Below are 18357 nucleotides of genomic sequence, written 5' to 3' on the forward strand. Positions count from 1 at the left end.
AATTCCATTGAGTGCTGTTATGTTCATGTTCCTCACAGAGATTTCACAGATATAACACTTCACATTTCTTTAGAATTCATGATGTAAGTGGTTAAAATGCAGTCAATGGCCTGGAATGCAAAGAATTGCAGACATAGGAGAAATACACTGGAGATTTACACATTCAAGGACAATTGTCATTTCACTGAGACCTCAAGCATGAAAAGCCACAAAATGCTATCAAAGCTGAGGAGAAAGAGGAAAGCCCCGGTTAAAGGTTTCCATGTGGAACTCAGAAGAGCATTCCTGCCCTATCTATCCCCAGAGGGAAACGAAGAAAAAAATACTTAGTGTTCTTGGCTGATTCCGTTCCCAGCTTTGCTTGCTGGCACAGTGCTGGCCAAGACAGCTACAACTTAGTTAAAAAATTGCACGGGGTCCTAATTCAGTCACAAGACCTCAATTCTAACATCAACACAAAGTGCCCACCTATTTATGGTGGGCACCTTAGCCACTTTGGAAAGACGTGACATTAAAATGGCTGCAATCTGGTATGTGTAGGTACATACTCTACAGCTATTTTAACCACTTGCCTGTTCTGTTCCAGTCAGGTGGACAGGATTAAAATCATGACTTATATTTGTCCTATATTTTATGCATTAAATTGACCTTTGAGCAATACAGACCATCTAACCATTCACTAGCACTTAGTATTTATACTCCTCAGCACATACTTTAATATTCTGATAATTACTGGCTTGGATATAAAATAAGATAAATTGATGTTCAACCTCTATGGAATGACACTAGTTCTTCCAAAGTTGATCTGAAAACTGATATTCAAATCTTGCACACAAAGGTCAGAAAGCTTTCAGTGTGTGTACAAGTTGCCCTTCAGGCAATGACAGAATTGCACGCAAGAAATTGTGCAAAATGTTCCTAAACAGTGATTTAACCCTTTACCATGAAAAAACATTTATTTTATTTTCAATTTTTCCCAATATTGGTATATTAGAAAATCTCTCTGTCAGCTTTTCATAGAATCCCCACAGTGCAGAAGAAAACATTCAGCCCATCGAGTCTGCACCGACTCTCTGACTGCACATCTTACCCAGGCCCCCTCCTCTGTCCTACCCCTGTAATTCCACTCAGTTCTCATGACTAATTCATCTAAACTACACATTTTAGGTCACCAAGGGGCAATTTAGCATGGTCAATCCACCTAACTTGCACATCTTTGGACTGTAGGAGGAAATCAGAGCACTCGGCGGAAACCCACGCAGACACAGAAAGAACGTGCAAACTCCACACAGTCACCAAAGACCAGAATCAAACCTGGGTCCCTGGAGCTGTGAGACAGTAGTGCTAACCACTGTGTCATTGTGCAACCCTTGTACCAGGGGAACACGTGTTGATCAATCAGGCTTTGCATCCAGACCATCCAATTATTTTTGGCTTAACTGGGATCATGGAAAAATAAGAAAAACAAACAGGAACAATTGGAGATATAATTCCAACAATGCGATCCTCTGCCAACCTCCACCTCCAATCATTTTAAGGAACAATTCTTAGACTGTATAAGCACAATTTGATATTCCACCCTCCTAGACTAATAGCCCCACTCCAAGGCCAGTATTGAATCGCTGGCACACATCATCTAAGTATGCAAAAAAATGTGCCAACAAACTCAATGTATCAAAGTAAAATCCTAACAGGACCATGAAACCAGGATGCAATGGATTAACCAAATATGCCAGTGCATATAAACTGATAAGCTTTTATAACTACAGTCCTTAATCCAAAAGAAAGAAACAGAAAGAGCCTTTCAGTCCTTGAAGGGTTTAAAGCCTATTGCTATTCACCATTTCAACAGTTTCATAATGCCTGATTATGAATCAATCCATTACCTGCAGGGGCTACTTAAGAGTTGAGTCCCTCATTATACTTCTCACAGTTAAAGGTTCTAAAGTGCAGATTTTCCACCAACTACCACAGGATCTAATGAGGAGGGCACCTTTCCTGATTTCTTTCAAAACAGCAGAGCAGTGATGCAAACTAGGACATTTAAAAGTGGATCAATTTCAAAATCATTTAGTCTAAAACTACACAAAACATTAACGCGCACAGTTCGATTATTCAGGCAAGTAAAATTCTATTTTTAAAATATATGTTAAGGCAGTGCATAAAATTGATGAATGTTTACAGGAACTTGTTCTTGATGCATATCAGTCTTTACAGTTGATTAATTTTGTACCATTCTATTCTGTTTTTTTTAAAAACACTGTTAAAACTTTAATATGCTCATGGCTCAAAGGAAAATTCTGCGTTACTTGTGGAGTGCTCATTTTTGCAGTCTGTGGGTTACTGGGAGATTTTCATGCCTTAGACGTGTCGTCCAGTCAGAAAAAAGAGTGGCTTGTCCTCTTGGGAATTAGCTGTCTGGAATTCATCTCGTAACCTGAACTGCCACTCATCTTCCAGCTCCAATCTTACAACAGTCTGGCGAAGAGAGCTACGATCTTGACAAATTACACACAACGTGGCACCTAAACAAATGAATTTGTAAAGTCAATATAGGCAATCTTTTAAAAATGTGTTGCTTGGAAAATATCTCATTGCCTGAGGTGATGTCTATTATAATGACACTGGAGAATGTCCCTTCATCAGGTGAATGCCTGATGAACCTGTTGGACTTTCACCTGGTGTTGTGAGACTTCTTGCTGTGCCCACCCGAGTCCGCCGACATTTCCACATCAAGACTGGAGAATTAAATACACTTAAAATGTTTCAAGAAATGCAAAACATCACAACATGATGTTTCACGCACAATATATCAATACATATTTTTCAAAGACAACACTACATTTCAATATTTTAAACTTGCGATGTCTTAATAAAATTAAACATTTATTGCATCTAAATATTGGAAATTATGTCCAAGTGGTTCATTTTTGTTATTAGATTATTAGACCTCATTACCAACAATGATCTCTATTACAATCCTGTTATCTGTACATGAGACAAACACTTAGTTGTAAGGCCCTTTGTTGCTCAAGGTAACATGTATTGGGACTCAGCCAGATCTTCTATGTAACCCTGGTCCGTTCTAAGCTAGCTAGTCTCAGCACATGCACCTAAAAGGTACAACAATTGGCTTCAGACTCCTGAGCAAAGGAAGGAGGCACCTTATGTCACATGTGACAAAGTCAGATAATGGTTGTGAAAAGATTCTGCTGGCGCTGGGCAGTGCTAACCAGGTGGGATTCAAATACTCTTTGATTGCAAAAAAATCTCCAACATGAAACACTCTGACAAGCCCGGTTTCATAGAGATTGGGGCATGCTTTTTCAAGGGTGCCCCAATCTCAGTACAGCGCCAGGCCTCCTCCCTCCCCCAACACACCCTTCACCAGAGAGGACAACCTCCCCCGACCACTAAATGTTCAGGTCACACCGCACTACCCCCCCACCCCACCATGCAGGGTCACCCCACACCTCCACAGTCCAAGATCTCATCCTCAGCCACCCCCTCCCCCCCCCAGAGAAATACTCTGATATGGGGGTAAAGGTCCAGCCCCCTTCCCTCCCCCCACCCACCCACTGTCACTAACAGGGTGTTACTGCCAGGTTGGTGCCGCCAGGGTGGCATTAGCAGGGTGGTAGATAAGGGAACTGTCCAGCCATGTTCCTGACCACCCAGGGTCTCCAAAAGCCTCCAAGCCCCCTGCCGTGGTCATAATGTCAATCCAGAGAAATAACCAGTAGCAAATAGAAGGCCCTCTGAGTTGTTGCAGCTTCAGCTATGGCTGAAAACAACCTCCAATAACAGGCATGCTGTTCCAGCATAGGAGGTTGAAAAAGACCCACTAAGAAAAAAGTGCAATCAGACTGTGCAACTGGTCTTTCTCGGAAGGACTTTAGATCAATGAGAAAGTCTGTTTAAAATAAATCAGGTAAATCTATTCATTGGGCATGGATCAGGTTTCACTGGTTTTCATGGTGTATCCTCTATTTACCTTCAACAGCATGAGTTAAGGTAGAGCAGAAAGCAAGTCGAAACCTAATAAAGTTATGAGTACTTGTTTGAAATTGCGTATCATAAGCATGTATATTTATTTAGTAATGACATTTGGATTTTTTTTTCTATTTCCTCACTGATATTATCAGACATCATGGGCGGGATTTTACAGCCTTGCTCGAGTGAGACTGGAAAATCCCGCACGAGGACAACAGACATTTCCATTGTCTGCCCTCGCCCGCTCCAATTCCATGGCGGGAGGCGGGATAAAATTCCAGAACATGAGGGCAAACTAGTGCATGACAGCATGAAAGAAATGTATGGACTATGAATTATTTGCAATACAATAGTCATAAATCATCTCGTATGTTTAGGGCGGGAACAGAGGAATCGCTGCAGACCTTCTGCATAAGAATCAGCACTAAATAGGACTACCAAAACTTCTTGCATTCAGATAATTTTTACCTGCAGGTTAATAATGTCAGCTGATCTCTGTTGTCACAAACATGTAATTATGACATTATAGATTTTAAGGACAACAGTTTTAAAGGAAAATTTCTGTTTGAAAGCCTATACATTGAGTTTAAAAGCCTTTTTCATAGAAACCCTCATAGAAACCCTACAGTGCAGAAGGAGGCCATTCGGCCCATCGAGTCTGCACCGACCACAATCCCACCCCGGCCCTACCCCCACATATTTACCCACTAATCCCTCTAACCTACGCATCCCAGGACTCTAAGGGGCAATTTTTAACCTGGCCAATCAACCTAACCCGCACATCTTTAGACTGTGGGAGGAAACCGGAGCACCCGGAGGAAACCCACGCAGACACGAGGAGAATGTGCAAACTCCACACAGACAGTGACCCGAGCCAGGAATCGAACCCAGGACCCTGGAGCTGTGAAGCAGCAGTGCTAACCACTGTGCTACCGTGCCGCCCCCTTCAAAGTAGAAGTATGGACAGAAAACATAACATCTTTCTGCGTTAATTCAAACGTTGTCAGACTCGATTATTTCTAGAGATTGTTATGGAGAATCATTAAAACACAAAACTCCCTCCCGGGACATTCACTGAGTTTTCTAAAAGATGTGAAATACTCCTTTTACTTCTAAGGAAATAGGAGACAGGAAGGGACTTCAAAAGAACAAAATATTATTAACTTCTCTGCCCGATGAAACAATGACTCCTTGACATAGCAGGCATTTTTGTGTTTTTTTGTGTGTAGTAAGGAGGCTGTAAGAAGCCATCTTGAATGGCAGGGTGAGAGATATTAGCAGCACACAACTCTCAACTGAAACAGCCAGGAAATCCCAGGAAATACTCTGAGACATGTCGTCAATGAGGTTTCAAAATTCTCTTAATTAAATTTATCTTTGGAATCAAAGAGGTATTAATCAACTGCTGTTCTGCTGGAAAAGTCCAGGCAACCTTCAAGTGTCATAGCTTCAGACAGAGCTAGTGAGGAATAAGAAACCTTCTCTTTCTCCCAGAACCTGCTTGTCCTGCTGAGTCCACCTGAAAAAAGCAAACAGTTAACTGCAGAAGCACTGTGGCACAGTGGCACAGTGGTTAGCACTGCTTTCTCACAGCGCCAATGACCCGGATTCAATTCCGACCTCGAGTTACTGTCTGTGTGGTGTTTGCACGTTCTCCCCGTGTCTGTGTGAGTTTCCTCCGGGTGCTCCGGTTTGCTCCCACAGTCTAAAGATGTGTGGGTTAGGTTGATTGGCAATGCTAAATTGACCCTAGTGTCAGGGGGATTAGCAGGTTAAATATGTGGGGTTACGGGAATACGGCCGGGGTGGGATTGTGGTCAGTGCAGACTCGGTGGGCCGAATGACCTCCTTCTGCATTGTAGGTATTCTATGAAGCCATCACCACTGTTTAACCGAAGCTCAGCTTTCTACCTCGGAAAGAAGGTATTCAAGCAACGGGCCCACATATTTATTTCACAGAGAATGATTTGAACTCTCATTTTCTTTTCCTTTATCTGCTTTTTGATTTTGTATCTGCATTTTAATTAATAACTTTATCACTTTTTTATTTAAGTAACTTGCAGCGGTAGTTTCATAATAAATGACCATTTATCTTGTTTAAAAATAAACCTTCACTGCTGGGTTATTTTTTAATTGAATCACTCAGAAATTAAAACAGGGTTATTTACACATACTCAGGTTCTTAACTCATGGACCACTTTAAGGTAATACCTTTTATGTGGTTGCGATATGCATGTGCAAAAACTCAAATGTAATATTATTAATCAGTTGTTGAAACAACATTGCTGCAGTCTTGTCCCTGTAGCTTGCCCATTCTGCCTCCACGCAATGTTTACATGTCTTTAGGCAGGTAGCACATTACTGGGTGACCGGCGATGTCTAAACCTTGGGGCAAAGGAGGTGCAGGTTCTGATTCTCACTGACGGGAGGTGCTGACAGTCGTCAGTCTAAGGGAACAGTCTGAGCGCAGAAGGGGAGTCAAATGAGAGACAGGGAAGCTTGGCAAAGGGCGGCACGGTAGCACAGTGGTTAGCACCGCTGCTTCACAGCTCCAGGGTCCTGGGTTCGATTCCCGGCTCGGGTCACTGTCTGTGTGGAGTTTGCACATTCTCCTTGTGTCTGTGTGGGTTTCCTCCGGGTGCTCCGGTTTCCTCCCACAGTCCAAAGATGTGCGGGTTAGGTTAATTGGCCAGGTTAAAAATTGCCCCTTAGAGTCCTGGGATGCGTAGATTAGAGAGATTAGTGGGTAAATATGTGGGGGTGGGGCCTGGATGGGATTGTGGTCGGTGCAGACTCGATGGGCCGAGTGGCCTCCTTCTGCACTGTAGGGTTTCTATGTTTCTATGCTCCTTCTGGCTGACAAACAGTGAGGACACAAAGCAATCTCCATCTCTACCTGTCGGGTTTTCTAAGAACCAGGAAATCCAGCCAGTTAAGAGTTAAACTTGGAAGATGGGCTAAATACGCAGCCTCAGTATCATATTTAAATGACCAACCTGCCTCCTGGGATTGGGCGAGTCACTTTTCCTCCATTCCACAGCCCATCATTAAAATGGAACTGGATGTGGCTTTGAGCTATTTAAAATGTTACCATCCACCTAACCTCAAACCACTCATAATTTGTGGTTAAAATGACCCCCAGTGTCTCTGAAAACCCATTTAAGAAATGAACATAAAAAAATTAAAGAGCAGAACAGGAAAGTTTAATAAAACACAGCCTTACCTTTCAGAAAGTGGAATTGTTTCAAAATACTAGATGTGACAAATGAGTCACAGAGATACAGAAGGAGTCCACTAAAAGTAAGGCCAGATGTGTTTATATTTAAAGAATGAGGACGCGAACTCACAAAGCAAACGGTAATCTGAAACATTTCAAAAAAGGAGATGGTAAATGTCACAACATCCTGAAATCTTTCACTTAATGTTTTAATATAAAATAACGGATTGAAATAACAAGATGGGAGCGAATACAATTCTGAACACCGCAGACGTCTTCTTTTGTCTCACAACCAAACTGAGGGTGAAACTGGATTTAAAAACATATATATTTTCACTCTATTCTTACATCCTGCTGCCTCGGGAAAGCAGCCAGCATAATCAAGGACCCCACACACCCCAGACGTTCTCTCTTCCACCTTCTTCTATCAGGAAAAAGCTACAAGTGTTTGAGATCACATACCAACCGACTCATGAACAGCTTCTTCCCTGCTGCCATCAGACCTTTGAATGGACCTACCTTATATTAAGTTGATCTTTCTCTACACCCGAGCTATGACTGTAACACTACATTCTGCACCCTCTCCTTTCCTTCTCCCCTATGTACTCTATGTTTTGTCTGTATAGCACGCAAGAAACAATACTTTTCACTGTATCCCAATACATGTGACAATAATAAATCAAATCAAATCAAAAGTTACAAAGCCAATGCACAGAATGGACAGGGCAAACCCAAATCCATTCCTTGCTTGCTCCGAAAACCAAATTCAAATCGAATTCAATTCATGGTCCCTTCTAGAGAGTCCAATAAGATCCAAGCTGACAAGATAATGCACCCCATCTTGGGCATGATCTTTCGCTTGATCTTAGCCAAAACGCTGATTTTAGCAAGATTTGGGGAATGATATCCGCCCCCAAAAGGGTGAGCCTGAGGAACGCTGAGTGTTGGATCTTCAGCCTCATTCAGAGGCTGTGCATTCAGCAGACAGCTCACTGGAATGGCAGCTTTAAGTTTTCTGACTCCACTGCACTGACAGCAGTCCTCAGGCTGGTCCTAGAAGGAAGGTGATGCCACTTGAAAATGAGGGCATTGGGGAGGTGGTCAGCATAGGAGGTACTCCTGTTCCTCCTCACTCCACATTCAGCTATGCTTCTTGTAAATATAATTCTTTTAGTGCCAATCTCCAGCAGTCCCTGCCAGGGCCACTAATTAGACTGCATGTAAACTTAATTTGAGATGACAAAATGTTAACTGATCGTACTGCAACAAGTGTTTTCCTTTGCACTATTATAGTAATTATGGACACAATATAGTGTTAAAACATCTATTTTCTTCTGAAAGTACTTTATTGTAGCATCCATCACTGCCTCCTTATAGGGAGCCTTTTGGCAAATATCCAATTCAGCATCTCCTTCCCATTCCACTCACCCTATCCTTGACAGCAGCACGGTGGCACAGTGGTTAGCACTGCTGTCGCACAGCGCCAGGGACCTGGGCTCGATTCCTGGCTTGGGTCATTGTGCAAACTCTGCACAGACATTCTCCCCATGTCTGTGTGGGTTTACTCCGGGTGTTCCGGTTTCTTCCCACAGTCTGAAAGACATGCTGGTTAAATGCATTGGCCATGCTAAATTCTTCCTCAGTGTACCTGAACAGGTGCCGGAGTGTGACGACTAGGGGATTTTCAGTGCAGTGTTAATGCAAGCCTACTCGTGACTCTAATAAATAAACTTTTTAAAAACTTTAAACGCTGTTGTTCAGATCCTGTCAATGTATCAAGGAGCACCACCCCCTCCACATTTTCCTCATGAATACCTGCTCACTTCAAACAGGCTCCTAGATAGCAACGACTTTATTGTGAATGGCTGCACTATCATCCTGGCTTTGACTGAACCTTAGCTCACCGATGGTGACTTACTGAAGCCTGCCTGCCTCACTACACTGCCCACCATCAGTCCTATCCAAACTGGCAAATTAGCTCTTATCACCGGTCACACTTTGGTCTCTTCCACCAATTCTCTAAAACATTCTCCTCCAAGTCCACCACAACCTGTTTCACCTCTCCTATCGCTCTTTCAAAATATATTTTGTTTAATAATACCCTGTGTTACCCAATAAAGATATCCTGCTTCCTTTCCTCCTTCAGCCTTTGCATGAAGCAAAGACTCTATCAGGTGATTTCAATGTACATCTCAGCTCTGCTTTCCTTTTTTGTACTCTCTAAACTCCATCCTCCATCGAACCGAGGCAGTGGCAGAGGTATTGTCGCTGGATTAGTAATCAGGGTTATGCTCTGCGGACCTGGGTTCGAATCCCACCGTGGCAGATGGTGAAATTTGAATTCAATAAAAATCTGGAATTAAAAGTCTAATATGACCACAAAACCATTGTCGATTGTCATAAAAACCCATCTTGTTCACTAATGTCCTTTAGGGAAGAAAATCTACCGTTGTTGCCTGGGTCTGGCCTACATGTGACTCCAGACCCACAGTAATGTGATTGACTCTTTACTGCCCTGAGAGATGGGCAATAAATGCTGGCTCAGTCAGCCACACCCACATCTCATGAATGAATAAAAGAACTACCCAGGTTCAGGTTCACAGATTCAGCCTTGCCATCTCTTTATTCTCATGGTCTCAATTACTAAGAAGGCCATCTCTCTCCTTGTAATCCCCATCTGCTCCATCCCACCAACCTTGCCGAACCCCACTTCTTTCTGTTTTTTTATCCTTGGAATAATGTCTTCACAAAATCTCTAGCAATGCAATTTCATATGCCCAACTGCTGCCCACCATTTTCAACAATACTTCCGTTCCCATCAAATTTTGCAATCATTCCCTTACTGTAGTGTTTCTTGCTCTCTCCCATTTTAAGTGTCCATCCACCCTGGTATGTCCCCATTTTCAGTCCCTCAAGTCCAAGGGATGTGGACTTGAGCAAATCTGATACTCAATTGGTACTCAAATCTGGTACTCAATTGTTTCTAAGATTTCTAAGATTCTAAGAATGGCTTAGGCATCTATCACCAGATTTTCCTGGACCAGGGAACATCTCCTCTGTCCACTACTCCAGGATCACCTTGAAGAGCAAAGGTAACCTATGGCTTCTTTCCCACATTACCAACCATTCCCTTAAACCCCCTCCATGAGGCTCACCTCTTGCTCTCTTGGCTGCTGGACTGCTCCCCTAGACCCCACCAAAAAAACCCTTGAACCTCCCCTGATTTGAACTTTCAAATCATACTTATGACAATTGGTGTCGAGATTTTATAATATTATCACCATACCTCTTGTCCTAGGTTGAGATAACAATCTACTGACAGCACTGGATGACTGTAGTTCCTTACAGACAATGGAAAAAGGTGGTTGCTTGTGTGCTGCAGATACTTTTCAAGCAGTAATTGGGCTGGTGCAGCTAAAAATGTATGCTTGCTGTCTGGAGCACAAATATACTGAGAAGGGGAAATGGACATTGATACATCAGGGACCTGAAACAAATACAAATATATTCAGTGTCATCATCAAAGGACAGCACGCTTGAGTGTTTTTCCTTCACAAGGTTTCTAGACAACGTATGTGAAAAAGAACAGCATGACAGGAATTCTATTTTTTGAATTAGATACTAAAATAAGGAATTGATGTGGTACTGATCCGAATTCTGACTGTCAAGCGAATAATGGAAATGTGAAATAACATGAATGGGACTGGCAGGGGCAGTGGGCTAGCACACTATCTGCATCTGGAATAACAAGATTAAATGAAAGAAGAGTCATAATGGACTCAAAATGTTTCCCTGTCCACAGATGTTGCCAGACTTGCCCAGCTTTTTCCAGCATTTTCTGTTTTTATTTCAGGTTTCCAGCATCACAATGTTTTACTTTTATTTGTATCTGAATCCTGGGCTTCAGCGCAATTCTGACTGAGAGACCCCCTACATTGTAGGCTGTAAACCGAGAGATGTTTGGACAGACTCCATCCACTTTCTAACATTCACAAGTGTTAACAAAACTTATGGGGTCCACTTGAGTTTCATGGTGTGGCATGGAGCTGATGCTCTTTTGACACTGCACACACATGTATTGCAGAAAGCTGGCCTCATGCAATAATGCAAGGTCATTTTTGGATCTGATTCATGTTCGTAATACATGGTTTAGCCCAGTTGGTTGGATGGCTGGTGTGTGATGCAGAGTGACGCCAACAGCAGGGGTTCAATTCTCATACCAGCTGAGGTTATTCATGAAGACCTGATTTCTCAACGTTGGCCCTTGCCCAAGGTGTCATGACTCTCAGGTTAAATCACCACCAGTCAGCTCTCCCCTTTTTAAGGGGGAGAGCAGCCAATGGTCATCTTGGCGACTTTATCTTTACACAATGCATCTATTGTGGGGCAGGTGGGGAGATAGGGAAGAGGAGCAGAATCCAACAGTCATTATAGGGCTCCTGGTCATTGTAAATATGCTTCATTTCTGCAGTGTTGGGAGAAATCTGGGCTGCATAATTATACCAATGAACAAATCAGCTTTAGAACACTGTTTAATGATTTTGGAGCTAAGGGTTTCCCTCCAGTGAAGGACATTCTAAAAGAGTGTAGCTGCATGGAGCTGAAATAATAATTGTCATCTTTCACGTTGACCAAACCTGGGAGCAATTGTGGGGAGGGGGTGTTGGGGGGAGGGATGTCCTTGCCTCAGAAAGGTAACCAAGTAAGTGTGCTTATATTTTAAGTTATTCTAAATAACTGCAGCACTGAAACCCATGAAATAAACTTGCTGGGTCTGGTCTCATACTGAGTGCAAATGACCAAGCTGACTCTCGTTAAGGAACAACATTGAGGATAGTTGCAATTGCACAGACGGATCATCCAATGCCTGGTTTATAGGGAGTAAAGGCGTCATTAATGTTTAAAGTTCCCTGAGGCACTGATAAGCATTGCATATGTCAGATTTGCAAGCCCTCAGCAGCAAAAGCAATTGACCAATATATTATGCTGCAATATGATGCATAGCAGGCTGCAATGTCTAATTAAATAAATAATTGGACCTAATGCACCACCTCACCATAGGTGCCAAGTATCATATCATTGACCCCATAGTTCATACTAATTGGCATTAAATTAAGCATTTTGCACAAGTCACAAGGACAAATTGTATCAATTTTTCAATCAAAGGGCCTTGATCTTTGTCTAATCTTTTATATATTATTTGGAAGATTTTGATGTCAACGTTGAGAACAAAAATAGAAATTGTTCGACTCCTAACCTTCTTAATGGGAGCACAAAACTACTAACCTTATTAATGGGAGCACAAAATTTATCCATTGGTTCAGTAGCAAAAAAACATAATTACAGAACACAATAATTCATGTATTGCCATCATCTCATCTGGCACTACCAAATTTTCAAGTTTGGACAATTCACAAAGTTGTGCAGAACAGCACTTTCGTCGTGTTCTCTTAACAGTACCTTTGACTTGATAAGGAAAGTTCTGTGCCCCCCAATGGCAATTTGTTTCTTCATAACACTGAAGTGATTAAAACGACAGATTAGAAGACCAGCACTATGGACCCGAAGGTTGAAATCCACATCATCACAGGTAAATCTGAAAGAAGGCATGAACACAATTTTTTTTGCAGAATGGTTATAACAAACACTCTTCCATGAACTTTAAGCCAACTGGCTCCAGGTTGCTATATTTTCGACTGCAGTAAACAAAGAAAACACCAGAGTACAAACTGAGATCTGGCGGAATGCGGTGTTCACGTACCAACTAACTTTGTTAGTGTGCACATGTGTGTTATACATTTCCCTTTGTGATTCCCCAGTGAGAAGCTCCGTGTGCTATAGGGGACACAGTGGCAATGGTGCAAGAGGATGAAGGTCTGAGACAGTAAAATTATCTTTTAAAAATGAGGGATAGGTGACAATTCACTATTTGAAACTTGCACAGGTCCAATGTCAATGTCAATGATCACTTCCATAAGTAGATCTGGCATTCCCATGATTTAGAGAGTGTCTTTACTTGGCCAATGTCTCAGTAAACAATCATGAGATCCATGGATTAACAGATAATGCTTTGCTAGATGCACATGCCATGAACCCGGCTGATGTTAACAGCGAGGGTGTCCCAACTTGGAAACACTGGTCCGTGGTGGTGTATAGTTTTGTCTGCATAGGAATGGTGTAAGGGGCCACGTGTGATACCCAGTGAGAACAGTAACCAGCCTAGTTGTAGCATAACACTTATTAAAGACTATTTATTACAATGAAGAAAAGACACACATACACGAACAGGACTACCATGATCTAAGACAGTTATGTACAAGAGTACTAAACACACCCACACAGTTTAAGTAGGAATGCTGATCCAAAGTACATTTACAGAATCTGAACTCTTTCAGGACTTCCCTCTGCCCAAACAACATCCAACTCAGTACATCTATAAGTAAAGCCTAGCTTATAGTTATCACACTTTATATGATTGAATGGTTATTCTGGAGAAAGGCTCTTCTTGCTTCAGCAAAGATATGGGTTTTAACTATCTCCATGAAAGGTACTCTGCACTCTTGCTTCTGGTCTGCCAACCAGCACCAGCATATAGGCTGCTAGCTGAACTCTGCCCCTTAGGCTTCTAGGTGGATACTACCTCACTGCTTCCACAAAATTGTTGCCAACTATATCATTGTTTCCCTTTGAAGATACTCTCTGTATAATTGGTTATCTATCCCCTTGGCTTCTGTTAGCTCTGACATTAGCATATGTATGTCTTTCCTGAATTGTATTATCGTCTAACCCAAAGTATTTCTTATCAACAGGATGATGTATTTCTTTTTAGTCTGTCTACAACTGCTAATCTCCTTATTGGGATTCCCATTCTGTGGAAGCATACTGGAATGTATTACATGGTTGCGATAAGATTCTCTCTTTGGAGGGATTATGCATTGGATCAGAACAAGACTGAGGCTATAAACAAATACATTTTTTAAAGTAGGTAAGTGAACACTGTGTATTATAAACATTGCTATCTTTCAAAATACTTCAAACCAATAAAGGTGTCTCTCCCTGAGCTACTTTGTTAAATATATTGAACTATGAAAATGGCTGAACATAATTTAGATTTTAATTAACATATGGCCAACACTGTTGTCTGGAGTCTCAGAACTGAAACATACACAGCTTAGACGCTAGCTCCAAACAGTTGTCCCAATCCATCCCTTCAGCTTCAGGCCAGTTTGACCCACAGGCAGCACCAGTCACAAAAAAGGCAGGAAGCTGGGAAAGAGGAGGGGAACCTGGGATGCTAACAGATAACACTATTCATTTGGAGACTGGAAGCGATCTCCGTCACCTCTGGGCCCCAGAGAAATAATTTTATCAATTGCCTTTGTGGACCCCTTTCACTGTTTTGGAAGGTTTTATTGAGTAGGCACTGCATCCAGTAGCCAACTACAATGGAGTCTAACAGGTGTCACAGGGTTGGTGAGCACATTAGCCACTTTGTGAAAGGTCCCAGAAAATGTGGTGATGGAGCAGGAATCTGCTGCATTCCTTCCATTGATGCTAGGAAGTTAAAATGTCCTTCCTTGTGTGATGACCAAGTGCCAGTGAACTAAACATCCCCTCTTCTCATTGTAAATTGAGCAATACATACTCATTGCGAATGTTATATGTTCATTATAAAGCCAAAGTACTGTATTTTTCATAACTAAATGACATAACTATTATTTGACAATAATGTAGCACATTTGTTCCCAGTTGAACCGAGAGAATTAAAGAGCTACCAAAGATACAAAAAAATACCTCAGCAGTCAATCCAGACAAGTATATTAAAAGTACCATCTGTTTTAACAGAAACAAGCACATGATCTTACGATCTCATCTCACCCGTCGTTCAGTGAGGTGGTATGATCAGGTGAGAGTTGAAAAATCAAAAACACGCCCAGTTTCTCACCTCCCCCAAATATACACGGTGGCACAGTGGTTAGCACTGCTGCTTCACAGCGCCAGGGACCCAGGTTCGATTCCCAGCTTGGGTCACTGTCTGTGCGGAGTCTGCACATTCGCCCTACGTCTGCGTGGGTTTCCTCCGGGTGCTCCGGTTTCCTCCCACAGTCCAAAACACGTGCTGGTTAGGTGCATTGGCCAGGCTAAATTCCCCCTCAGTCTATCCGAACAGGCGCCAGGGTGAGGCGACTAGGGGATTTTCACAGTAACTTCAATGCAGTGTTAATGTTAGCCTACTTACGACACTAATAAATAAACTTAAAACTACTGGCCTTGTTTTGCTGCTGACTTCAATATTAATGACATGCTTTGCAAGACTTGTCTTTGACAAGACTGCCATGCTTCACTTTCTGCAGCTCTAACAGGATGTCAGGAAACATATGGATAAATACTGCCTCGCCAGAGTAGACAGGTTATGGTTTTCCAATGTACTCAGCAGGGACTACTTGCTTCAGATTCTGTGGATTCACCTGTGGTTCCCAATTATAGATACAGAAGATATCCTAGAAGGGTGGCTCCCAGGCTAAGAAACTTATTACCAATGAGATGTGATGTACATGTTTTGATTTAAATAGAACAAAAGTGCATTCCAAAATCTGCTGTAAATACAAATGGAATTAATTTCACTAGTGCTTAGATTAGTTTTGATCACCAATGAATGTCACAGAATTTGTCATTTTTGCAACATTAGTTTTATGCGCAATATTACCTGCATGTACATTCTGTAAGCACCATCAAGAATGTCTTAATTGGCTGACATGCCTTTTCTTTTCCAACTTTCAATGTAGCAATGAAATGGTGTTGTTGACTTTTCTTATAACACCAAATTATGATGTGACAAAAGTGATCCCTTTGACATTAATACGTTGAGAACATTTGCCTTTGATCGTAAGGTACAATATTTAGAGAATAAATTTGTGTTAATGTCTCACAAAACAAATGTGCCAACATTAGTCGACTTACCTGTTCTGATTGTATTGAACATTTTGTGTCAAGTCTACATTTAGCATCAAAAAATCATGTAGATGACAGCGGGAGAAAGGCTCTGCAAGGTACGGACTGTGTACTTTACTGGACCACTTGCGGACTCCACAAAGGGCATAGTGTGGAATTTGAGCAGTTGTCTCAATATGCTGAAGTACATGCTTCAAAGAAACATTCCTCTCTAAGATATTTTGTTCAGCAGGCACACTGGACAATAAAGAAAGACAAATCAGAAATTCAATCAGTTCCTCTACTTATAATGAGGGTAACCAGTCAAGGAGGACAGGAGGCAAGAAAGAGTTACAGCATGTACATAAAACTGATTTTACGGAAGAAAATGGCGGGATGTCACCACCGTTCACGTTAGCAGAATTTTCCCATCCCACTGCAGTGAACGGGCATTTGGCTGGCCACCAAATTCTCCGATCATGCCACAGGAATGTGGCGTGAACGACCAGTAAGATCACTCCCCACATTTCTGTTACAATTTTTTATGTTTATACAGTCAGCTGTTTATAATAATTTGTTCAAATTAGCAGACACCTTTATTGTATCGAATTAAATAACTGGCACTATATTTTTCTCTAATCATTTCATAATCAGGTCATTAACTCTCACACAAATCCCCAAGTTGTTTGTTGCTTGATCTTGAACATGACTTGAATTTTGCAAAATCCAAGATTTCCCCATTATGAAATCTGTTACATTTAATCTCAAGTTAAAGACTCAAATCCCACTCCAGACACAAGAGCACATAACCTAGCCTCACCCTTCAGTGCAGCATTTTGGGAAGTTGCATTCTCATGGGGTGGCTTTTTCAGATGAGAAATTATCTGGTTGTTTATTTGACTGTTGTCTTTGTGACCTTGCCATACACAAATTGGCTGCTGTGTTCCATACATTGAATAAACTATATTTTAATCCCTTGACTGGAATAAATTAACGTTTAATACCAAATGCTGAAATGTTTAAGTTTTTATTGATTACATTAGTATTTTGTATAAGTGATCTCTAAATTAAGTATTGAAATGCACATCACTTAATTTGCATTCACATTCCAGCAATTTAAACATGAAAGGAAGTTTCTTAAGGCAAAACGCTGTGAGCTGCAGAAAAAAGTTGTGATTATTTTAATTTTCACTAACTTGTCATATTTACCTAATTGTACGATAAGTATAGTAACATTGACAGGAGAAATGGCTATTCTCAGCGTTTTTTGAAATGAATAATAATTGGAGCCAATTTTATTTGCTAAAAAATGTAAGTTGCATTATAGATGTATGAACATTTATTATATTACAGCGCATCAGAAATACCTCAGTTGGTTTGTAATTTTGTTGCGTTCTCAACAGCAGCGGGATGACCGATTTCGAAGTGCGAATACCTTGCTTACCTAGTAGAGATTTTAGAGACTTCAGCATTAAGACTGTTCCACATCACGCAAGAGTCATCGGCAATGACAATAAATGGCCACACATCTTGGGGTTTAGATCCAAGCTCTTCTTGGCGATTACGTTCCAGTTCCAAATTATGATAGGACAGCTCTTTGATCAGAAAATGAGCTGCACCTAAAACACACGTAACAAAATTGCTAATCAGATGGATGAATCTGATATGATACGTGTCTGCAATTCAGTTTTAAGAAAACAATTATACAAGTTTGAATTGCACTCTGGTTAGATTTATTGAATTCACCACCTCTGAGCTATTAGTCCCTTTACAAATAGCCAGTAGGTTATTGTCAGCAATGCTGCATAAAAATAAAATTTCAAACATATAGTGGAAGTTGAGTTTGTATTACAAATAAATTTCTTTAAAGTGTTTTATGTTTCTGTAAGATAATAAGGAGGGGGATATATTAGAACATTTAAATCATGATCCTATATTGGTTGTCGGACTCTGACAGACATACTCATGTACCAATGGGCAGAGAGTGTGCCTTGCATTACATGCATTAAGTGATCTAAACAACTATCCTTAAAGGGAACACTGGAGATGTTTGTAACAGGAGACCCAAAAGATTTTTTTGCAGTGACTTTTGTGAGATGAAGAGTAGTTTCAAACACACTGACAGACACTCAGTAATGGCCACTGCCACCCTCACCACGGTATTGCCTTCCTTGAGCTCTTAACTCTGACTCGGCTGCACAGGAGAGCCAGAATAT

At 41.3% G+C, this 18357-nt stretch overlaps 1 protein-coding gene across 1 annotated transcript in view; it reads right to left on the reverse strand.

Annotated features, from left to right (window-relative positions):
* Window positions 1–18357, reverse strand: part of greb1 (growth regulating estrogen receptor binding 1) — a 161598-nt gene that overhangs the window by 8684 nt on the left and 134557 nt on the right. The window contains exons 27-32 of the mRNA XM_078213125.1: window positions 17586–17760; window positions 16172–16399; window positions 12671–12806; window positions 10497–10697; window positions 7217–7355; window positions 2310–2525 (exon numbers count right to left, since the gene is read on the reverse strand). Of these exons, the coding sequence (XP_078069251.1) occupies window positions 2362–2525; window positions 7217–7355; window positions 10497–10697; window positions 12671–12806; window positions 16172–16399; window positions 17586–17760 (1043 nt within the window). The 3' untranslated portion in view covers window positions 2310–2361. The remainder of the gene's footprint in view (window positions 1–2309; window positions 2526–7216; window positions 7356–10496; window positions 10698–12670; window positions 12807–16171; window positions 16400–17585; window positions 17761–18357) is intronic.

Source organism: Mustelus asterias, chromosome 5 (assembly GCF_964213995.1).
Source record: "Mustelus asterias chromosome 5, sMusAst1.hap1.1, whole genome shotgun sequence".
NCBI lineage: Eukaryota > Metazoa > Chordata > Chondrichthyes > Carcharhiniformes > Triakidae > Mustelus > Mustelus asterias.